Below are 25725 nucleotides of genomic sequence, written 5' to 3'. Positions count from 1 at the left end.
CTGAAGGGAAAAAGATTGGAAACAAGATATAGGAGACCAAGAATTATTGACGGAAGAGTCCCTGAGATGGGAATTCCCTGGCAGTCCAGTGGTTAGGGCTTAGTGCTTTCACTGCTGAGGGCCTGGGTTCTATCCTTGGTTGGGGAACTAAGAGCCCACAAGCTACACAGCGTGGCCAAAAAATTTTTTTTAAAAAGGAAAAGAGTCCCTGAGAAAAGTAGTAACAGACAGGTTTCAGAGCACAGGTAGAAAGGTTAACCTTAGATAAGAAGAGCAACTTTTGAACTGAAAGAGGAGGAAAGAAATAAGGATGGATTAGATGAGTTTGTGGGATATGAAAGAATAATATAATGAAGGTAGAGAAATTTAAGGAATTCTTACCTCATTGATTAATTTGGTTTTCTTGGAAATGTTGGAGTTAGTCATTTAGAGACTGAAGGAGAGAGGATAGGGTGTGATACTTTAAAAGAATGTAAATTTGAAATAGTATGAATGGAATTCATTTAGTCATTTATTTAAAGAATACTGATAGTGGCCACAATATACTGGGTACTGTCCTGTGTGCTAGCAATATAGCAATGAACAAGACAAAGTTCTTGCCCTAAAGATGCTTCCATTCTAGTAGAGGAGTAGACAACAAATAGTGTCAAGTAGTACTAAATGCCATGAAGAAAAATAAAATATGAAAAGTAGATTGTTGTCATTTTAAAGTATTTTATTCTTGTCTGATCTTTTATGAGTAGGAAAGTAAAAGTATTGTTTAAAATGTTTTCTTTGGAAACACAATGCCTTTTTATAATGTAAGGGGTGATCATTCTTGTTTTATAGAAGTCTGCAGTACAATCAGAGTAGTAGAATGAAAGAATGATTAGGTTTTTGTCTTAAGGAATTTAGAAAATTGATCCAAAAGTGAAATCATATTTTTTCTCCTGGATACAAATATTTTGATTATAATTTCTCTTATTAAGAATTATTATGTAATTGTTCAGGCAGGAACATGATATTCTTTCCCAGGTTTTATTACTTATTCTTCAATCTGCCTGCAAAACTGCACTCTACACTCATTTGTGCTTACTATGTGTCAGGCGTTTCCTAACCATAATATAGAAATTAATACATTTAATCCTCATAATAACCAATGAATTAAGTACTATCTTTATCCTCATCTTACAGATAAGGAAACTGAGACCCTGAGAAATAAGTGTAGACTTTTGATCTGACTGCCTGGGTTCAAATTTCAACTCTAGTAAGAATGTTTCCCTCTAAGCCTCTGTGACTTTATATAAAATAATGTTATAGCAACCTCTTAGAATTATTGTGAGGAAAAAGTGACACAGTGCTTGTAAACATTCTAGAACTATGCTTACACATAATGAGCTCTCAAGTGGCTACTATTTTTTTCTTGTTTATATGTTTAGATTGTTTCCATGTTTCTAAATGAAAGTCTACTTTTTTATCATTGCCTACTTTTTCTTCAATCCTGGATCCTCAGTGTTATGTTTTCTTTTCCTGATATAGAAACACTGGCGCACAGCCGAAGAGGTCTATTAGCTTTACTGGCCCAGCAAAAGGATCGCAAATAAAAGGAGGATATATTAGTGCAAACCAAAGCAGAATGGCTGTGTCAAAAACCATGGTGATTCTACCTGACCCCAAAACAGTAGAAAAAATGAATATTTCCTCCACAAAGACAGCCATGCGGGTAATATTCTTTAGAATTCTGAGTTTTTTTGAAAATGACACTGGGAAGAACTTGATTGAAATGTTAAAGGTAGAAAGTATGCTGCTTTGAAACAATAACTTCTAATACAGGCATATCTCAGAGATATTGCAGGTTCAGTTCTAGACCACTCGAATAACACAAATATCACAATAAAGTGGGTCACTTGAGTTTTTTTGGCTTCCCAATGCATATAAAAATTATTACATTATACTGTAGTCTCTTAAGAGTACAGTAGCATTATGTTTAAAAATTCCAATGTACGTGACTTAATTAAAAAACTTTACTGCCAAAAAGTGCTAACCATCCTCTGAGCCTTCAGCAAGTCATAGTAACATCAAAGATCACTGGTCACAGATTACCATAACAAATATAATAATAATGAAAAAGTTTGAAATATTGTGAGAATTACAAAAATGTGACACAGAGACTCAAAGTGAGCAAATGCTGTTGGAAAAATGGTGTCAACAGACTTGCTGGATGCAGATTTGTCACAAGCCTTCAATTTGTAAAAAACACAATATCTGTGAAGTGCAATAAAGTGAAGCACAGTAAAATGAGGTATGCCTGTATTGATATATTGATTCTGTTAGAATCTTTGCCATATAACATATCTTACAGCATAATATTGGCAGTTGGTGCCTATAATTCATTATTGGTAGTGAGAACATTAGAGTGGAATGAAGAAAGTCTACTCATGACCTTAAGAATTATTTAGTCAGCTCAGGCTGCTGTAATAAAGTACCATACACTGGGTGGCTGATAAACAAATTTATTTCTTATAGTTCTGGAGTCTGGAAGTCCAAGAGTAGGGTGACAAATGGTCAGGTACTGGTGAGGACCCTCTTCCAGGTTGCAGACTACCAACTTTTATTGTATCCTCACAAGGGGGAAAGAGATTTAGCTAGCTCCCTAGCCTCTTTTTATAAAGACAGTAATCTCATTCATGAGTGCTCTACCTTCATGACCTAATTACCTCTCAAAAGTTCCACCTCCCAATACCATCTCACACTGGGATTAGTGTTCCAGCATATGAATCTGGGGGGTACACAAACATTCAGTCCATAATAATTATATACATATTACGTACACATTATATGCATTACGTGTATGTTATACATATATATTACATAGTATTAAGAGCACTATGTAAAATGTATAATGCATCATGACCAAGTGGGGATAATATATGCAAGGTTGTTCCAATATTCAAAAGTCAGTACTTTCCCCCTTATTAGTAGACTGAAAAAGAATCCATGTGATTATCACAACAGATAAAGAATTTGAAAACTTCAATATCCAATGATTATAAAAATTAAAAATAAAATCTTTCAACTAACTTGAAAGAGAAAGGATTTCCTCAGGAGCGTTCTGTAAAACCTACAGTTAACATCATACTCAGTGGTGAAAGGCTGAATGCTTTTCCCCTAAGATCAGGAACAAGACATGGATGCTCACTTTCATCACTTCTATTCAGCACAGTAGTGGGTGTCCTAGCCAGAGCACTTAGGCAAGAAAAAGAAATACAAGTCATACAAAGTAGAAAGGAAGAAGTAAAATTATCTCAGTTCATAGATGACATAATCTTACATGTACAAAACCCTAAAAATTCCACATTAAAAAAATTGTTAGAACTAATAAACAAATTCAGCAAATTTGCAGGATAGAAAATTGACACAAAAAAATCAATTGTTTCTATACACTAGCAATGAATAAGAAGAAAATCAAGAAAAATAGTTTTGTTTGCAATAGCATCAAAAAGAATGAAATACTTAGAAATAAACTTAACTAAGGAGTTGAAAGATATGTACACTGATAACTATAAAGATTGCTGAAAGAAATGAAAGAAGACAATAATAAATAGGAACACATCCTTTGTTCATAGACTTAATATTGTTAAGATGTCAATACTACCCAAAGCAATCTACAGCTTCAATGCAATCCCTATCAAAATCCCAGTGACATTTTTTGCAGAAATTAAAAAAACCCATCCTAAAATTCATATGGACTATCAAGGGAGCCCAAATAGCCAAAACAATCTTGAAAAAGAACAAAGTTGGAGGTCTCACACATCCTGATTTAAAAACTTATTACATAGCTTCAGTAATCAACACAGTGTAGTACTGGCATAAAGACAGACATATAGGGACTTCTCTGGTGGCACAGTGGTTGAGAATCCACCTGCCAGTGCAGGGGACACAGGTTTGATCCCTGGTCTGGGAAGATCCCACATGATGTGGAGCAACTAAGCCCGTGCACCACAACTACTGAGCCTGCACTCTAGAGCCCGCGAGCCACACTACTGAAGCTTGTGTGCCTAGAGCCACAACAAGAGAAGCCACCGCAATGAGAAGCCCATGCCCACAACAAAGAGTAGACCCTGCTCACCACAACTAGAGGAAGGAAGGAAGGGAGGGAGGGAGGAAAGAAAAAGAAAGAAAGAAAGAAAAGAGAAAAGACAGACATATAGGTCAATGAAATAATATACAGCCCAGAAATAAACCCTCACAATAAGGATATCAAGACCATGCAATGGTGTCTTTTCAACAAAGGTGTTAAAGAGAACTGGATATCTACATGCAAAAGAACAGAGTAGGACTCTTAGCTTACGCCATTTACAAAAATAACTCAAAATGTATCAAAAACCTAAAGGTAAGATCTAAAACTATAAAACTCTTATAAGAAAATATAAGGGAAAAACTTTTTGACATTGGATTTGGCAGTGATTTCTTAGATATGATATCAAAAGCATATACAGCAAAAGAGAAAATAGATATATTGGACTACATCAAGCATTAGAAACTTCTGTGCATCAAGGGACACAGACACAACAACAGAGTGAAAGGCAGCCCATGGGATGAGGAAAATTATTAGAAAATCGTATATCTGATAACAAGTTAATATCTGGAATATATAAAGAACTGCAACTCAACAGCAAACAGCCTAATTTAAAAAATGGTCAAAGGACTTGAATAAATATTTTTCCAAAGAAGATATACAAATGGCTGACAGCACATGAAAAAATGCTCAACATCATACCAGTAATCATTAGGGAAATGTAGATCAGAACCACAGTAAGATACCAGCTCACACCAATTAGGATGGCAACTATGCAAAAAAACCCAACAATAACAGAAAATAACAAGTATTGGTGAGGATACAGAGAAATCAGAACCTTTGTGCACTGTTGGTAGGATTGTAAAATGGTGCAGCTGCTATGGAAACAGTATTATTGTCCCTCAAAAATTTTAAAATAGAATTACCATATCATCCAGCAATTCCATTTCTTGGTCTATACCTAAAAGAATTGAAAGCAGAGATTTGAACAAATATTTGTACGATTTTCATCGCAGCATTATTCATAGTAGCTAAAAGGTGGAAGCAACCCAAGTTTCCATCAACAGATGAATGAATAAACAAAGTGTATGTGTGTATACACCTTTAAAAAGAAGGAAATTTCAACACATACTACAATATGGATGAACCTTGAAAATATACTAAGTGAAATAAACCAGTCACAAAAGGACAAAGACTGCATGACTCTACTTATCTGAGATACCTAGAGTAGTCAAATTCATAGAGACAAAGTAAAATGGTGGTCACCAGAGAAAGAGTAAAGAGGAATTATTGTTTAATGGGTACAGATTTGCAGTTTTGTGAGATTTTTGTTTTTGTTCTGTTGTGGCCTCTCCTGCTGCGGAGCACAGGCTCCGGATGCGCAGGCTCAGCGGCCATGGCTCACGGGCCCAGCTGCTCCGCGGCATGTGGGATCTTCCCAGACCGGGGCACAAACCCGTGTCCCCTACATCGGCAGGCAGACTCTCAACCGCTGCACCACCAGGGAAGCCCTCTTTGTGAGATTTTTAAAAAGAGTTCTGGAGATGGATGGTGGTGGTGACTGCACAGCAATGTGAAAGTACTTAATGCCATGAACACTTAAATGTGGTTAAGATGAAAAATGTATGCATTTTACCATAATAACCCCCACTGATGAGCTCTACCTGGGTATGGCACACTGAGAATCCTGGGGCCTTCTCCTGGTCCATGAGATCACGTTCCATGTCAGGAGAGGCAAGCTGAGAAGACCTCAGGCTACTGCCCTATTCCCTCCATGGAGCACTCAACACCTAGAGTGAGGTTGTCACTCATGGAGAAGCTTACCATTGTCTCTACTTTCAACCCCAGAGATCTGGTGCAGAGATATTATCTGGGGAGAGAAGCAAGCTGTACAACAGATAGTTCCTTATATCTTCCATAAGGAGCCAGCTTTATTTGCAGCAGATCATGGAGAAGTTTAAACCTATGAACACCCTCAAAAACAGTGGACATAGTGGTAAAAGGCAGTTGCAAGGAAATTAATTGATCTAACGAAGATACACCCTAGACTGTAGGCTAGCTAGTTTATACGGAAACAGGGTATAAGGCAATTCCTCAGCCAGAGAAGCCTTCCTGTAGTGAGAATAAATATTGAACATTGGCATCAGAAACTTCCCTGGAAGGAGCCACAATTTGATTGGATTAGTCTGTAGAGAATTTATGCCCCAGGGCATTGTTGAAAACAATAGAGCAATCAGCTGGCAACTAGTGAAGTTAACAGCTGAGTGTGGTCAGAGTAAGTGTGGAAGAGAGCCCTACCAGTAGCTCTGTCATCGCAGGATGGTTGTGGGCATACCCAAAGCTGCACCTCCCTGAGGAGCAACATTAGTGTGTTAACAGGACTGCAGGGTAGATGTTGGGAGGGGGCATATTAGTTTCCCAGGAGTGCCTTAACAAAGTACCAACAGCTGTATGACTTCAAACAATAGAAATTTATTGTCTCACACTTCTGAAGGCTAAAAGTCTGAAATCAAGGTGTTAGCAGGGGCGTGCAGCTTCTGAATATGCTAGGGAAGTATCTGTTTCTCTCCTAGATTCTGATAACCCCAAACACTCCTTGGCTTGTAGATCCATCACTCTAATCCTCTATCTGTACATTGTATTCTCCCCATTATCTTCACAGTATCTTCCCTCTGCCTCTGTTCAAATTTCCCCCTTTTATAAAGACATCAGTTGTATTGGATTATGGCTCACCCTAATGATCTCATCTTAACGCAGTTAAATCTGCAAAGACCCTATTTCCATAATCTGAGGTACTGGAGGTTAGGACTTCAACATATCTTCTTTTCGGGGACATTGTTCAACTTTCCCCCTTTTATAAAGACATCAGTTGTATTGGATTATGGCTCACCCTAATGATCTCATCTTAACTCAGTTAAATCTGCAAAGACCCTATTTCCATAATCTGAGGTACTGGAGGTTAGGACTTCAACATATCTTCTTTTCGGGGACACTGTTCAACCTGCAATGGGAAAACAGACCTCACTAAAATAATCCAGGTTATCACTAAACAAAATATAAACAAGCAAATAGCAATAACAAGCTCTAGGGAGGAGGGAAGTTCCAGTACCCAGAGTTGCTACAATACATTATCTAAAATCTCTGATTTCCAACAAAAAATTATGGAACATGTAAAGAAATAGGAAAGTATGACCCATACTCAAGAAAAAAGGCAACAGAAGCTGTCTGTGGGAGGAAGCAAATGTCAAATTTAACAGAAAGATTTAAAAGAAGCCATTATAAGTAGCTTCATGGAATTACAGAAACTGTCCTTTAAAGAAGTAAAAGAAGGTATGATCATGTTACATCAAGTATCAATAAAGAGACAGAAATTATGAAAAAGAACTGATAGAAATTCTGGAGCTGAAAAGTACAATAATTGAAACTTTAAAAATTCACTAGAGGAGCTCAACAATGGATTTTAACTGACAGAAGCAAGAATTAGCAAACTAGCAGATAGATCAATAGAGATTATTCAAGCCAAACACAGAGTGGGAAAAAAAAGAATGAAGAAAAATGAATAGAGCCATCAAACACCATCAAACACACCAACATATGCATAATGGGAGTAACAGAAGGAGAAGAGAGACACAAAAGGAAAGGAAAAAATATTCAAAAAGATAATGGCTGAAAACACCCCAAATTTAATGAAAAACAATATCCTACACATCCAGGAAGCTCAGTGAATTCCAAGAATGAATGAATGCAGACATATTATAGTAAAAATGCTGAAAGTCAAAGACAAGAAGAAAATCTTAAAAGCAGCAGGAGAAAAACAGTGTGTATCACGTACAAAGGAACCTTAATAAGATGAACAGATAGCTTTTCATCAGAAACAATGAGGCCAGAAGGCAGAGGAGAACAAATGGAGTTGTTAAAGAAAAAGCTCAACCAAGAATGTTGTATCTAGTAAAGCTATTATTCCAAAATGAAGATGAAATAAAGAGTCTCCAAGATAAACAAAAACTGAAAGAATTTATTGCTTGCAGACCCACCTTACAGGAAATACTAAGGGAAGTTCTTCAGCTTGAAAACAAGTAACTTCAGATGGTAATTCATATCCGTACAAAGAACATCAGTGAACACAATTATGTAATTACAACAACTATTATATCATGTAATTAATGCAACTATTAGTGCATTTCCTCCTTTTTTCCCTCTTAACTGATTTGAAAAATGATTATATAAAATAACATGTATATAATGTATTATTGGATCTATGACACAGAAATGTAATATATGTGTTATGTATTTGGCAGTAATAGCACAAAGGAGGTGGATGGGAACAAAGCTGTAATGTAAGCAAATGATGACAAAATGAAAAGTAATAATTATGGCTCTGTTTTCTTTTATTTTGTAACAGTAATACATGTAATTTACATAAAACTAATACCACAAAAGGGGGAAATAGTGAATAGAGCTATATAGGAGTAATATTTCAATATATTACTGGAATTAAGCTGATATAAATCCAAAGCTAATTTTGACAAGATGTATATGTTAAACCCTAGAACAACCATCTAGAAAAACCTCAAAAATATAATGCAAAGATCATTAAAAAATTAAAATGCTACCTTAGAAAGTATTCACTCAATGCAGAAAAAAGTAATAAAGGATGAATAGAGAACAAAAAAGACATGAGACATATGGAACACATAAAGTAAGATGGGAGATATAAATCCAACTATATTAAGAAAACATTAAATGTAGATAGATTAAACAATCCAAACAAGGGGCATAGATTGTCAGACTGGCTTAAAAAACATGATCCAATGATAGGCTGTCTATAGGAGACACACATTAATTTCAATATTAATTTCAGACCAATATCTCTTATGAATGTGGGTGCAAATATCCTGAACAAAATTCTAGCAAACCAAATCTAACATATAAAAAGAATTATATGCCTGGAGTGCATTAGTTTGCTAAGGCTGCCATAACATAATATCACAGACTGTATGGCCTAAACAGTGTCCTAATCTACTCTTCCTTTAGGGACACTAGTTATATTGGATTAGGACCCACCTTAATGGCCTCATTTTAACTTAATTATCTCTTTAATGTCCCTATCACTAAATACAGTCACATTTAGAGGTACTAGGGGTTAGGGGTTCAACATGTGAATTTTTTGGTGGGGAGAGAGAATTCAGCCCATAACAGTTACCAAGTGGGATTTATCCCAGGTATGCATTTTTAACATCTAAAAATCAATGTAATACATCTCATATCAGTAGAATAAAAAGGAGTGATCATCTAGATCCAGAAAAAGCACTTTTCAAAATTCAACATCCTTTCATGATAAAAACACTTAATAAACTAGGAGTAGAGGGACTTCCTCAACTTGATAAAGAACACATGAAAAATCCACTAATATCAACTCAGTCATGCAACTGAATGCTTTCCTTTTGACATCAGGAACAAGACAAAATTTTCTTGCCACTCTATTCAACATTGTACTGGAGGTTCTAGATAGGGCAATTAGGGGGGAAAAAAGGCAACCAAATTGGAAAGGAAAAGATAAATCTCTATTTGCAGATGGCATAATGTTACATATAGAAACTCCTAAGAAATCTACTAAAAAACTATTAAGACTATTGAATTCCCTGGCGGTCCAGTGGTTAGGACTCAGCGCTCTCACTGCGATGGCCCGGGTTCAATGCCTGGTGGGGGAACTAAGATTCTGCAAGCCGTAGCATGGCCAAACAAACACAAAACAAACCAAAAAAACCAAACAAAAAAAGAAACTATTAAAACTAATGAATGGATTCTGTTAGGTTGCAGGATACATGATCAATATACAAATAAATTGTATTGTTTACTCTTGCAATAAACAATTTGAAAATTAAGAAAATTTCTTTCACAATAACATCAAAAACAATAAAATACTTAGGAATAAATTTAATAATAGAAGTGACATCATAAGCTCTGAAAACTGTAAAACATTACTGAATGAAATTAAAGATGATCTAAATAAATGGGAAAGCATCCAAAATTTATGAATTGGAAGACTTACCATTATTAAGATGGTTATACTTCCCAATCTGTGCTATAGATTCAACACAGTCCTTATCAGAATCCCAGCAGACTTCCTTGTGCAAATTGACAATTGATTCTAAAATTCATATGGAATTGCTAGGAACCCAGAATAGCCAAAATAGTCCTGAAAAAGGAGACTAAAGTAGGCAGACTCACACTTCCCAATTTCAACATTTACTACAAAGCAACAGAAATCATGATAGTGTGGTACTGATTGGCACAAGGATAGATATACAGATCAATGGAATAGAATTGAGAGTCCAGAAATAGACCCATTACATCTATGGTCAACTGATTTCTGATAAGCATACCATGACCATTTAAGAGGGAAGGGATAGTCTTCAATAAATGGTGCTGGGATGACTGGATAGCCACATGCAAAAGAATAAAGTTGGACCCTTGCCTCACACCATATAAAAATTAATTCAACATGAATCAAAGACATATGTAACAGTTAAAACTAAAAACTTTTAGAAGAAAACATGGTGGTAAACCTTCATGACCTTGGTTTGGCGAAGGATTCTCAGATATGACACAAAAAATATGAACAACAGAAGAAAAAAAGCCAGATGAATTGAACTTCACCAAAATTAAAAATGTTTGTGCTTCAAAGAACATAATAAAGTAAAAAGTCTGCCCACAGAATGGGAGAAAATATTTGCAAACAATATATCTGTTAAGGGATTTTTATCGGGAATATATCAAGAATTACAACTCAATAATAAAAAGACAAAAAATCCAATTAAAAATTGGGCAAGGGATTTGAATGCTCATTTCTCCGAAGAAGGTATACAAATGGTCAAAAAGCACATGGAAAAATACTTGACATCACTAGTCATCAGAGAAATGCAACTCAAAACCACAGTGTGACCTTTACTTCATACTCAATAGGATGGCTAGAATCAAAAAGTCAGATGACAAGTGTTGGCAAGGATATCAAGAAATCAGAATACTACTGATAGGAATGTAAAATGGTCCTGCCACTTTGGAAAACAGTCTGGTAGTAATTCAGGTGTTTAAACATACTGTTATCATATGACCCTGCAATTCTACATATAGGTATATACACCCAAGAGAAATTAAGTTATATTTCCAACCCAGAAACTTGTACATGAATGTTTATATCAGTATTATTCATAATAGCCAAAAAGTGGGAACAACGCAAATGTCCATCAGTGGGCAGATGGCTAAACAAAATGTTTATTCATACAGTAGAATATTATTCAACCACAGAAAGGAATGAAGTACTGAGGCATGCAACAACATGGATGAATCTTGAAACCATTATGCTAAATGAAACAAGCCGATCAAAATACCACACACTATGTGATGCCACTCACATGAAAGTCCAGAATAGGGAAATCTATAGAGACATGAAATACCTAAGTGGTTGCCTAGGACTGGGAGGAAGACAAGGGTTAGGGAATCAGAGTTAAAGGATACAGAGTTTCTTTTTGAGGTGATAAAAATTTTCTAAAATTAACTGTGGTGATGATTGCTCATATTTGTGAATACACTCAAGACCACTGACTTGTACACTTTAAAAGCTATTTAAAAAGATAATTATGCAGATTGTGTGTAACTTTATGCCAATTTTAAATTTTGCAAAATTTGCAAATGAATATAAAATGGAAAGATTCCTTAAAAACTTACATTTTACCAAGAGACAAACAAAAATGAAAATTGGAAGGTATTAAAGAAATTAATATGAGTAATTTAAAAATCTTTCTTCAAAGATAATTCCAGGCTCAGATGGTTTCACTAGTGATATATGCCAAACACATAAGGACAAAAACAGAACAGAAGAAATGGGTATACTCCAGAACTCATGTTATGAGGCTAGAAATATCTTGATATCAAAATCTGACTACAACAGTATGAGAAAGAAACATTACAAGTCAATATCTCCAAACATAGATGGAGAAATCCTCAATAAAATGTTAACAAAATTCAATAACAATAAAAAGAGATAATACATCATGAGCTACATTTATACCAAGAAATTAAGATTGGTTTAACATTTACAAATCCATTAGTGTAATTCACCACATTCATATATAGCTTAAAGGAAAACATATGATCAGCTCAATACATAAAGTATTTATTTGATAAGATTAAAATTTATTCATGATTTTAAATGTTCTTATGAAACTGGCAATCACAAGGAACTTCCTTAATCTGATTTATAAAATCCTACAGCACTGGTCGTATTTAATGGTAAAGCATTCCTAAGAAGGATCCACTTCTATCCAACATTCTTGGAAGTCTTAGCCATTTCAGTATGGCAAGAAAAAGAAATGAAAAATGTAAGCACTGGAAAGAAAGAAATGAAACATTGAGTATTTGTAAATGACACAATTATCTACATATAAAATTTTAAATCACCTATTAATAATTATCAAATTAATAAGAGTTTAGCAAGGTTATTGGATATCAAAAAACACAACCAAGAACAATTATATTTTTATACCAGCAACACACATTTCAAAAATTACATATTTTTCTAATGATACCATGTATAATAGCACTAAAATGTATTAAGTACTTGTGGATAAATATAACAAAGATGCACATACCTATACTGTAAAAACTATAAAATTTTACTGGGAGACATTAAACAAGACCCAAACAAATGGGGAGCTAGAACATGTTTATCATAGAAAGAGTTAGTGTTGTAAGTATATCAATTATACCCAAATTTTGATTTATAGATCCTTTGCAATTTCAGTCAAAATCTCATTTTTTTTCATTGTATTTTTTTCAGGAACTTGTCAAGGTAAGTCTAAAATTTATATAAAGATGCTGAAGCTTAGGTATAACCGAGATACTCTTGAATAAGAACTTTGTGGAAGGACTTGCTCTCCTAGATACCAAGTTTTATATAAAGTGTAACATTAACAAAGGTATAGACAGAGAGCCTACAAGTGACTCAGGCACATATAAACACTTGTTTTAAAATAAATGTGCACTAGAGAGTAATGGGGAAATAACAGGATTTTCAAAAATTCTTGTTGAGACAATTGGGTATTCACATGGAATAAAAATATATTGGCTTCCTTCCTCATACTATACACAAAACTCAATTTCGGGTATATTATAGATCTAAACATGAAAAGCAAAAAATCTTCATAATTTCAGGATTGGGAATGCTTTCTTGGATGAGACATCTAAGGCGTAAACCATAAAGGAAAACATGATAAATTTGACTACGCTAAGATGAAGAACTTCTGTTCATTAAAAAGATACTACAAGGAAAATTCAGCCATAGAGTGAAAGAAGACATTTTCAACACATAAAACAGAAAGGGTTCATAGTCAGAACATTTAATGAACTCTATCATCAATTTAAAAAAAGATGGAACTCAACAGAAAAGTGTGCAAAGGACTTGTATGGGATATTTTCCTTCAAAAAAAAGGAAGTCAAGATAGGAATAAGCACATGAAAATAAGTTCAATTTCATGAAAATTAAAGTCAAAATGAGATACCTGTATACCTATACCCATACTGGTTTAAATTTCTAAATCTGGCAGTGTTAGTTGTTGATGAGAATGTAAAGTAACAGCAACTGTCACAATGCTGGCAATCTTGAAAATTTTTACAGTCAACTTGGAAAACAGTTTGGTGTTATCTAATCAGGTTGACTCATCAATTCCACATCTATATATCCCCTACAGAAATACATTTTCATGTTTAACAGTATGCTTTCACATTAATGTTTATTGAAACGGTTTTCATGATGGCCAAAAACTGGGAAACAATTCAATGTCTGTTAAAAGTAAAAGAGATAGATAAAATATGATATACTAATCCAACAGACTACAGTCACCAATAAATGAATGAACTATTATACATGCAACAACATGGAGAGATACATAAAAGCATACTGTTGAACAAAAGATGTCAGATAATTCCATTATAATATATGGCTATTTATATAAATTTTAAAAACAGGCAAAACTAAATTACATTGATAAACTTGGTAAATATCAATACTAAGTGCTAACCAAAATCTGGAGCAACCAGAACTCTCATACTTTGTTGGTGGGAACCACTTGGGAAAACCTTTCAGCAGTATCTACTATATGTGAACATATAAATAATCCAATAACCAGGAATTTCACACAGGTATACACCCAACATAAATTCATACAGTATAGTTAGTCAGCAAAACACATGTACAACCATCTTCTTAGTGGCATCATTGGTTTTTGGTTTTTTAAAATATATTTATTTATTTATTTTGGCTGCGTTGGGTCTTCGTTGCTGCTCGCGGGCTTTCTCTAGTTGCGGCGAGTGGGGACTACTCTTCGTTGTGGTGTGTGGGCTTCTCACTGCAGTGGCTTCTCTTGTTGCGGAGCACAGGCTGTAGGTGTGAGGGCTTCAGTAGTTATGGCACATGGGCTTAATAGTTGTGGCTCACGGGCTGTAGAGCTCAGGCTCAGTAGTTGTGGTGCATGGGCTTAGTTGCTCTGCAGCATGTGAGATCTTCCTGGACGAGGGCTGGAACCCATGTCCCCTGCATTGGCAGGTGGATTCTTAACCACTGCACCACCAGGGAAGCCCAGTGGCATCATTTGTAATAGCCAAAAATTTGGAAACTACAGAAATGTCCATGAACAATAAAATAGATATAAAATTGTGATATATTCACACAATGGAATATTGTACAACAATGAAAATGAACCATCTACAGCTATACTTAACAATATGAAGGGCTCTCACAAATATAACATTGAAAAAAAGAAACCAGATACCAACGGTACGTGCTTCATGATTCCATCAAAGTGAAGTTCAAAAACAGGCAAAACTAATCCATGGAGTCAGTATAATCATTACCTTTGGTGGGAGATAGTGACTCTTATGGAAGGAACTTCTGAGATGCTGGTAATTTTCTGTTTCTAAATCTGAATGCTAGGTACCTGGGTGTCTTCCGTTTATGAAAATTTATTAAGGTGTGCGTTTATATGTGCACATCTCTATGTATATTTTACTTCAATATAAGTTATAAAAAGTAAGTGCTATTGTTTAGGAATGCATACTTAATAAAACTTTAAAAAGAAGAAAGAAAATAATTACCAAAATCAAGTTAATGATATTCACTGGGGAGGAGGGAGAGGAAGTAAACCAGAAGAAGCAAAAGCCAGGGGAGCTGCTTGTGATCTAGGAGGGGCAAAGTCTCCTAGAGTTTCTATCAATGTTCTAATTTTTTACTTTAGTTGTGATTATAAGAACATTTGCTTTGTATTATTTAACTATATGGTTATGTTTTAATTATATTTCTGTATGTGTTAAATTTCATAATTAAAAATATTAAAAATTAGCCAAAAACAAATAAGCCAAAAATGTGTAATAACTTGGCTAATGTTTATTAATAAAATGTTAAATGAAAAGTTTTGGTTTTTAAAGCTTATACATAAAAAAATTAAATATACCAAAATATTAACAATCAGAATTATCTTTCTATATTTTTGAATTTTCTCAAAATTAGTATGTATTTCTTATATATAGGTAAAACATAAATAAGACTTTTAAAAAAGTGTATGCCTCAGTTAAGAAACTTAAGCATAAAATCTTTTATCATTCAATTGTTCATGTTTGTCATATCCTACAAACATTATATTTATCTTTTTTCTACTATTTTTATCTCTGTTTTTTAGGACCTATCATTCAGAAACCCTGTCTTTTTTATTTATTTTTTTTTAAATAACTATTTTCTACAGGTGACTGATATACATGGAGTTGATGTTACTCCCAGACCTCTTTACCATCCAGATCCATATACTGGTACAACAAAGCCAAATAAACTATTGACATCACAAGAAGGATCACGTACATCAGACTTTATAGCTTCCTATAGCCTTTATCAGAATACAATAAATCCTAGTACGTTAGGGCAGTTTACAAGGTAGTGTATACTATTCTATGATTCTTTTTTTATATCTTATGTATTTTCATTTAAGTTGCACATATGTAACTTAGATGTCAGTTGTCCCCAGTCTCCCAGCTCTGTTCTCTCATCCTAGTGTGCCACCTCTGTGTTCCTCTCATGTTTTAACTAGATGTAGAGCTTGCATGTCAAGTGTTCCCCTACACTTATACCAAAACATTTGTGAAAAAATATATAGATTTTACTCAAGATTTCCTGAGAAGCCAAAAGATGCGACCTAACATCACAGACGTATTTCTTCAGTTTTCTTCAGTTTCTTTTATGCTGCAGTTTAGGAGCTTTCCTTTTTTTCCCTCCCTATTCTTCCATACAAATCCTTGTTCTCCTAGGGTTTGATTTCTCTCTTGTTTTATAACTTTTTTTTGGTAAATGACATGTTTTGCATTTACATATATAGATACTTATATAATTGAAAATTTTTACTGCTTCCAATAGAGAAATTCAGTCTTTGCCATAATAAAACAGTACTCCTAAAACAATCTAAAGATTATGGGGAAATACTTTAGTGTGTAACTTTCAATCTGATAAATTAAAAGTTCCAGATGTTAACTAAGCATGAAATTTTAGGAGAAAATATGCTGCTCTAGAGTCTGCCTCCAAATTAGCATACAGAAGCCATGGGAGTTCTCCGCAAAACAAAGGATATTCCAGTAAACTGAACCCATCCTTTTGGAGGGCAGTTGGAACTATAAATAGAAAGGAAAAAAGTATGTAATATCATGGAGTAATGTTAAGTTTCTATGTATAAAGGAAATTATTTTTGGATTGTTCAGTGTATTGATTTCCCACGAAGTATATAAATTTTATTTTAAATTAAGTCTTGAGAGGACATTTATCAAATTGAATAAATTGCATTTAATATGGGATTTGAAAAATGAGCAGAAACCTGGTGAAAAATGAAGGGTAGACTACTCCAGGCTGAGGCCCTGAGGTAAGAGAGCTCCATAAGTTTGAGAAACTTAAAAAAAAAATTGGGGGGAGAGAATATTGATAATGAAGATAAGACGGAGAGTCTAGGTAGGTAGGCTGTGTTTTGGATTTTTTCCTAAACATACTGTTGAGAATCCATTGAAGGTCTCTAGGCATAGGTTTGACATGTTTTATTTCTAAAATATATTTAAAATGACTTTTTACTTAAAGAACATTAAAAATCAACTCAATATTTAAAGAACTAGTTTATTTTTATCAACTTTGCTCATATGATTACAGTATATTTGATTTCTCAGTCTGATAATGTTTTCATTTATACATTTAACTGCCCATAAGGACATCTAAATAAATAATGTTGTTATTCATTATTAAAGGTCAATTTTAGGAAGCAGTACAGTTTCTAAGTCAAGTACATCCACTACTGAATCAATGGTAGAAGACCTAGAAGAACCATCCTTTAAACAGGAAAGGTTGGCTAGTTTTACAGGTAATGAAAATCCAATCTTTTATTTCAGTAACAGTTCATTATTTCTTTAGCAAATATGCTCATTATTTTTTGGGTGCTTGAGATAGCAGAACTATGGTAATCATTCCCAAATGCTGGCCTGTGCAGTAGCTACATGAGAATTACCAGGGTAATGTTTATATATTTTTTAAAATTCTCAAGTGACTTTCTTGCACCACCAGCCTCAGTAATCACTGACCCTGTTTTTTTTGTTTTTAATTTTTTTTTAATATTTTATTTATTTATTTATTTTTGGTTGCATTGAGCCATTGTTGCTGTGTGCGGGTTTTCTCTACTTGTGGCGAGCAGGGGCTACTCTTCATTGTGGTGCGTGGGCTTCTCATTTCTGTGGCTTCTCTTGTTGGGGAGCACGGGCTCTAGGTGTGCGGGCTCTAGACCGCGGGCTCAGTAGTTGTGGCACGTGGGCTTAGTTGCTCCTGGCATGTGGGATTTTCCAGGACCAGGACTTGAACCTGTATCCCCTGCACTGGCAGGTGGATTCTTAACCACTGCACCACCAGGGAAGTCCCACAGACCCTGTTTTAAAAGAGCTCAGATTCTAACTCAGGAGACAAATAATTGTGATACACTGTGATGAATGCCATATTAAGACGTGCAGAATGTGATGGGAGTACTTACAAAGAAAATATTAACTACTGTGAAGTGGAAAACAAAAAATGAGAGAACGTTCATAGAGAACATTATTGACTTTTGAATTGGGTTTCTAAAGATAATTAGTAATTTGTCAGGAGAACAAAAGGAGAGGCCCATTCCAGGCAGAGGATAAAACATGAGGTAATGCAAAGGATTGTGCGAGTAAAGTTAAAAGAATGAGGAAATAATGGTTGACCAAAAGTGCTGGAAGAAGTGGGTACTTCCTTGAGGGTCAGGATGTCCTTTCCTCTAAGATGATAATGAGGATTAGTGAAAATATTAATAAGGTTGGAAAAGTGCTTGATGGACTCTTCTATTTGGTGTTAGCATATGTAACAGAATGCTTCTGACAAGTAACAGAATACCCAACTACCATTTTTCCCACATTAAAAGAAGTTAAAGGTAGGTAGCTTTTGGCTTTGCTTTTGTGGCTTAATTGTGTCAGAATCTGGATTGGAAGCTCTGCTCTTCTCTTTTCGTAAGCCTTTTCTTCTTGTTTCTTGCCTCATGGTCTCATGATATGTGCCCCAGCTCTGGGTATTATATCCACATTAAAAGCAGAAAGAAGGAGGAAGGCAGTAGCACCAGTCACATCTCCCTCATTTATCAGGAAAGTAAACGTTTTCCCAGAAGGCTTCCTTTTTCCTGTATATTTCTGTTTTTATCTCATTGTCCAGAACTGTGTCACATTGACACCACTAGCTTCAAGAGAGGCTGGAAAAGCCAAATATTTTATTTCTCAGCCTGTATTAATGGAAAGAGGCCAGGGAAGGGAGAAAGGCTTAGCAATGAAAGCTTAAGCAATTAGCAATGTCTGTTGTAGGAAGATGCCCGTCCTCTCAGGAGGGGACAAAGAATTGAATTATTGTCATAAGCTCCCCCAGCAGTCTCTACATATATTCTTGCCACCCTCCAATTTGTTTTTCCAAACTGTATGCAGAATTGAACCTGCTCTCCTTCTTGGATGGGACTCAAACCCAGCCAAAATTCAGATTGGGACTTGAATCGACAGGATGGGACTTGAACCCATGGAATGGGACTCAAGCCCAACCACACCTCAGACTGGGGTCCCTGACTTAGGAGGGGACTCAAATCCACTGTCTTTTAATTGAAGCTGCTCACCTGGTGTCAGGACTTCCTCAAGCTCAGGTTCTTTTTTCTCCTTGCAGAAAGAATTCAGCATGAGGCAAAGCGATAGGCAAAAAGTGAGTTTATTAGCATAGGATACTTGTGAGAGCTACAAGCTGGCAGGCAAGGGAGCACAGCCCTGAGAACAAAGAGCGTTACATTTTTATAATCAAAGAAGAAGTGGGGTGGGAAGAGAAGACCACCTTCTTCCTCAGTTTTTGGGTAGACGTCAAGGCTTAAATCACTAGTTCCTCCTTTGACCCCGTATGGTCTAATGAGGATGGTCATGACGCTATTTAAATATGTATATTAGCAGAAGGGTGGTGACATATACTAATATATGGTAATTCATCTCAGGTTTTGGTATAATGTCCCCTTTCACCTACTTTCTTTCCTTTTTCACCTATATTTCTGTCTTGCAGAAATGCTACTCTTCAAGGACTACTAACTCCCTGACTTCATGTAACAAGATTCAGAACATATATCTATTGTGTTTTAACAATGACGTTTGTGGCTTGAGTGTGCCTGGTGCTTGGATGCACCTGGTCTTTCGTCAAGGTAGTGTAGATTGTTGCTAGGTTACTAGATTCTTTTCTTGAGTGGTCAATAGTTTACAACAGTCTCCACAAACTCCCTTAAAATTCTCCTTCTGTCTTTAGTCCCCTAGTGGGATTTCTAAGCCAACTAATTATCCTACTGTATCCCTATTAGAATGATCTTTTTAAGAATACAATCTAATCGCATTCTCCCTGCTTAAAGCCCTCCAATGGATTTGCACTCCTCTTAAGATAAAGAAGAAAATCTTTATGTAGTGATCTGCCTTGAGGTCTACCTCTATTTGTCTACATCAAAAGCAAACAAACAAACAAACGTAACAAAACAACCTCCAGAAGCCTTGAAGAATAATATAGATGTTTATATCTGTCTTGGCCTGCTGGTGAATTCTAACTACAAAGTCAAGTCTCTAAACTGAGTCACACCCAAACAATTCTACTTCTACCACCTGGTAGATTAGTATTTTTCAGTCTTGACTGCACATTAACATAATCTGGTATACCTTTTATTTTTTATTTTTATTTCTGGCTGCGTTGGGTCTTCGTTACTGCACGTGGGCTTTCTCTAGTTGTGGCGTGCAGGGCTATTCTTTGTTGCAGTGCGCGGGCTTCTCATTGCTGTGGCTTCTCTTGTTGCCGAGCATGCGCATGGCACCTAGTCATGGTAGTCGTGGCACATGAGCTCAGTAGTTGTGGTTTGCAGGCTGTAGAGTGCAGGCTCAGTAGTTGTGGTGCACGGGCTTAGTTGCTCCGCAGCATGTGGGATCTTCCTGGACCAGGGCTCGAACCCATGTCCCCTGCATTGGCAGGCGGATTCTTTTTTTTTTAAACATCTTTATTCGGGTATAATTGCTTTACAGTGTTGTGTTAGTTTCTGCAGTGTAACAAACTGAATCAGCTATATGAGTACGTATATCCCCATATCACCTCCTTCTTGCGTCTCCCTCCCACCCTCCCTATCCCACCCCTCTAGGTGGTCATAAAGCACCGAGCTGATCTCCCTGTTCCATGCAGCTGCTTCCCACTAGCTAGCTATTTTACATTTGGTAGTGTATGTATGTCAGTGCTACTGTCTTACTTCGTCCCAGCTTACCTTTCCCCCTCCTGTGTCCTCCAGTCCATTCTCTATGTCTGTGTCTTTATTCCTGTCCTGGCAAGAGGATTCTTAACTACTGCGCCACCAGGGAAGTCCGCTATTAGGTTCTATCTACTGTAAGATCATTCATCTTTATAATTAGCATGTCTGTGCCATAATGCTACTTTAAGGTATATGTAACTAAATCATACATGAAGATCTGGTGGTCTTAAAGAAAGAAAGTTTAGAGAATCAAGAACCAAAATTTAGGGGCTTCCCTGGTGGCACAGTGGTTGAGAGTACACCTGCCAGTGCAGGGGACACGGATTCGTGCCCCAGTCCGGGAAGATCCCACATGCCGCGGAGCGGCTGGGCCCGTGAGCCATGGCCGCTGAGCCTGCGCGTCCGGAGCCTGTGCTCCGCAACGGGAGAGGCCACAACAGTGAGAGGCCTGTGTACCACAAAAAAAAAAAAAAAAAGAACCAAAATTTCTAGTCTCAAAACTGCCAGTATTCCTGTGTGACCTTAAACTTCTCACTTAGCCTCTCTGTTTCTCATTTTCTTCACTGATAAAACGAACAGTTTGAACTAGATATATCTCCAGTTGTGTCCATATGGGTAATTCATTTACTTTTTCACTTACCTTATATCTACCTTAGCTAGATTTGCTTATATAAATCATCTCTCCCTCATATTTTATTTTATTTTTATTTTTTATTTATTTATTTTTTTGCGGTACGCGGCCCTCTCACTGCCATGGCCTCTCCCGTTGCGGAGCACAGGCTCCGGACGCGTAGGCTCAGCAGCCATGGCTCACGGGCCCAGCCGCTCCTTAGCATGTGGGATCCTCCCGGATCGGGGCACAAACCCGTGTCCCCTGCATCGGCAGGCGGACTCTCAACCACTGTGCCACCAGGGAAGCCCTCTCCCTCATATTTTAAATTTATTGCATAAATAATAAAAATTAAAGAACATCTTTTAAAAGAAGAATCATCCAATACTATAAATAAAAGATTAGCAATTAAAAATTTTGTTTCCTCAGCTTCTCCATATGCATAAGTATTTTAATTGTTATAACCATAGCATGGGTTTTGTCCTGGATTATTCTGTCACTTTACATTTTATCACAAACATTTTCATATATTTTTAATGTCATATTTAATTACTAGTTAATATTCATAGATGAGTATACTATTATTTATTTAGCCATTCCAAATGTTGATGATTGGTTTGTGAAATTAGTAGCTTGTATTTTTTTTAGGTTATAAGGAGAGTGTTTTTCTCAGGCTTTGGGCCTTAATCTCTGGAAAGTGTATACCCTTAAGTCTTGTTTTCCTAAAGCTTTTCAAGCTTTACCCATGTCAAAGCCTCATGTATCCCTGCTTCACATGCTGTTTTTAACAGAAAACATTGAACTCTGACCTATATACCGTGTCATGGCTCTTTATTACCCATACAACCAAGTCCAAACTCTCTAGCCCTGACACTCCATCCTCAGTGAAATTTTTTAAGAATCTTGGACTTCTGACAAGACTACAGGCTTGAGGCTAACCCTTTTCAGTGTATGTTTTGCATGGATATTGAGCCTCTTTTTCTCCTATATTTAACCACAACTTTCACTGGAGAGTCTTTTTAGCTCTTGGTGAAGATGATTAGAGGTGAGCTGTAATCTAAATCAAAAGTCAACCAGTGAGAAGGACAAACAGAATAAAAGGCTATTGTAGATATAGACTAGAAATTAGCTTCAGGGCTCAGAGAAGGGTTGCATATTATCTGGGAAATACACTTGCCCATATGTCTCTTGAGTTGTATCAATAGTTGTTCTCCCCAATCTCCCTGTTAATATTATAGGATAGATGTAATGGGATGCCCTTGTAGTCATGACTACACATTTGAGATTGGAGTAGGCTTGATGTATCAGCAACAGAGATGGTTTATGAGCCATAGGATCCAGTTTGGCTTCAGAGGGATTAAATAGACTACATCTCACAACATGGCCTATTCCTGGACCATGTAATGCCACCTGCAATGTATGACTCGTCATGGTATTTTGATGAAATGAAAATTAAAAATAACAATTAGTAAATGATTTTTATTAAGTCATGTATTTTAGATTTACAAGTTATTAGGGCAACACCTGGAAAAATTGTAACAAAAGAAGACCTGGAGAAGACTATAGAGATAATACTCACAGAGACAGAAACGATGAACTTTTTTAACCTACCAACAGTCATGGTTTCTGTAGAATCTGAAGAAGCTGAGAAAGTAAGGTATGTATTGTTCAGTTGTTTACATTGCTTTTGTAATTTAAATGCTAAATCAGAGGCTCTTATCCTTGTTTCTGTCGTTGGGGATTTCTGGATAAACACTGGTGGTATATGTGCCTGGTGAAATCATATATAAAGTTACATATGTGCCTCATGAAATTACATGTAAAGTGTTTATGCTGTATGTTTTTCCTAGAAGAGGAGCCCATAGCTTTACCATATTCTTTAAAAAGTAAGTGAGCTACTAAGTTAAATAATAAAAGAAATAAAGGAGGCTTCTAAGTCTCAGTATAGGTTTTAATGATTTTTCTTTTATGCATATATGAATTATTTTCAAGTTAAAAAGAAATGACAGCCATTTTTTATATTTAAAACTTAAAAGGGAAAATATGTTATGGGGAAATGACTGAATTTACTATTGAGAGTAGATTTTCCATTTCTCTTTATTAATGAATATAAATGGATCATTAGTTTTTGCCTCATGTTATTTTGAAACTCTCCTGTTAGGCACATACACATTAAGGATTGTTATGTCTTTTTGGATACTTGACCCCTTTATCATTATGTAATGCCCCTCTTTATCTCTGATAATTTTCCTTGCTCTGAAGTCTGCTCTGTCTGAAATTAACACAGCTACATAAATAAATTATTAATATAATTGTTCAGATTAGTTTTCTTCAAGTATAATATATGATTTATAGTACTAAAAAATTCATCACTAAAATAATTTTTATGGTATTATTTTTATTCAAATATAAAATCTTGTAAAATTGTTTAGACTATATAATATAGTACAATTAGATCTCAAATAGCATACTTTTTTTTGTTTTAACATCTTTACTGGAGTATAATTACTTTACAATGTTGTATTAGTTTCTGCTTTATAACTCAAACAGCATACTTTTAAAGCTCATGAGACATAAGGGAAAGCTCCCAGGACCAGAAAAAGGAAAGGAAAAGAATAACAATGGGATAGATAAGTGATCTGAAATCATAGAGGGAGAGATGCTAGAAGCAAATGTTAATATTAGCACATGGATCTAGAGTCCACCAGTAAGTCTTGGATCCCCCACAAATTGAGACAGCTGAAGGAGAGATTCTTATATTAAACCAAGACCCTTACAAGGATCTCAGTTATCTCATAAGCAAATACATAAGCAAATACAAATTTTCTCTGGAGGAAAGCGTATCCCATTTAGACTCTTAAGATTCATTCAGTTTGAGTTTAGTAAAAATACACCAAACCAATAAAGAAACAAGTCATTATGAATGAGAATTTTAAAAATAACAATTCCTAGATCTAAATCCTGAGGACTATGGGTAATGATATTATCAAATATAAAGTATAAAATATGTGTGAAATATTTAAATAAAAGATAGAGTTAAAACATCATTAACACTAAGAAACTATCAAAATGATTATTTATAAGGCAAAAAATTTAAAAAGAATTTTAAAATAAAGTATGTTTATATAATTGTTAAAATTAAAAAGTAAATATTGATTTAATCTTTGATATTAAATAGATATTGATAATAGACTAGAGGTCTAACATACACCTAATCAGTTCCAAAAGGGCAGAATAGAAAGGATGGACGAGAGTTACTATTCAAGGAGAGTAAGTAATTCCCCAAACTATTGAAAAACACCATTCCACAGAAATAGGAATAAATAAAAAGAAATCCACACACACACAAACAGGACTCATTGTACTCATACTCCAAAATACCAAATATTAAAAGAAGATTTTAAAAACAGAAGAAAAAAAGAACACATCATCTACAGAGAAACAAACCAATAGCATTATTAGGGATAAAGAGTGTGGTTTCATAATGATAGGAAGGTATAATAATTCTAAACTTGAAACTCCTAATAAAATAACCTCTTAATATATAAAGCAAAAACTGGAAACTTGATAAGTATCTTATTAAAGTAGGAGGTATGAATATACCTCTCTTAATTATTGATAAGTCAATCAGATAAAATTAGTATAGTTATAGAAAATTTGAACCAAAAACATAATTTAATGGTCATATATAGAACTCTGAATTTAACAGTTAGAGGATACACACTCTTTTCAATCACACATGGAACATTTACAAAAATCATCCATGTACAAGGCCATGAAGCAAGGTTTCAAAAATTTCGAAGAAGTAGTCTCAGACAAACTAAATTCTCTGACCACAGTGGAATGAAGTTAAAAATTAATTACATAAATCTCAACTAAAATATAGATGCATATTCACATACGCTTTTGGAAGTTAAAAAGCACATGTTGAAAATTCCTCATGAACGAAAGAAGTCATAATGGAAATCAAAGAAATACTCAGAACAAAACAATTATGAAAATAATACTGCGGGGTGACACAAAAGTAGTACTTTGAGGGAAATTTATAGCTTTATGTCTATAATCAAAATTCATAAAACCTATGTGGAGATAATGCTAGGATATTATTGGTGGGTACCGAAAGTTGTAGGGATGTCGGGGGGTATAGTGTAAAAGAGTCCTTTGGAGGTAGTTTAATGCAGTCTTTC

General features: G+C 35.3%; 1 protein-coding gene across 1 annotated transcript in view; it reads left to right on the top strand.

Annotated features, from left to right (window-relative positions):
• LOC103077476 (WD repeat-containing protein 78) overlaps positions 1-25725 on the top strand; it is a 97441-nt gene that overhangs the window by 8425 nt on the left and 63291 nt on the right. Inside the window, 4 exon segments of the mRNA XM_082931175.1 lie at positions 1519-1702; positions 15853-16037; positions 17384-17496; positions 23039-23195. Of these exon segments, the coding sequence (XP_082787301.1) occupies positions 1519-1702; positions 15853-16037; positions 17384-17496; positions 23039-23195 (639 nt within the window).

The sequence above is a fragment of the Lipotes vexillifer genome, unplaced genomic scaffold, assembly GCF_000442215.2.
Source record: "Lipotes vexillifer unplaced genomic scaffold, Lipotes_vexillifer_v1.1 scaffold134, whole genome shotgun sequence".
NCBI lineage: Eukaryota > Metazoa > Chordata > Mammalia > Artiodactyla > Lipotidae > Lipotes > Lipotes vexillifer.
Note: the sequence above shows the minus strand (reverse complement) of the source record. Positions and strands in the feature narration are given on the sequence as shown.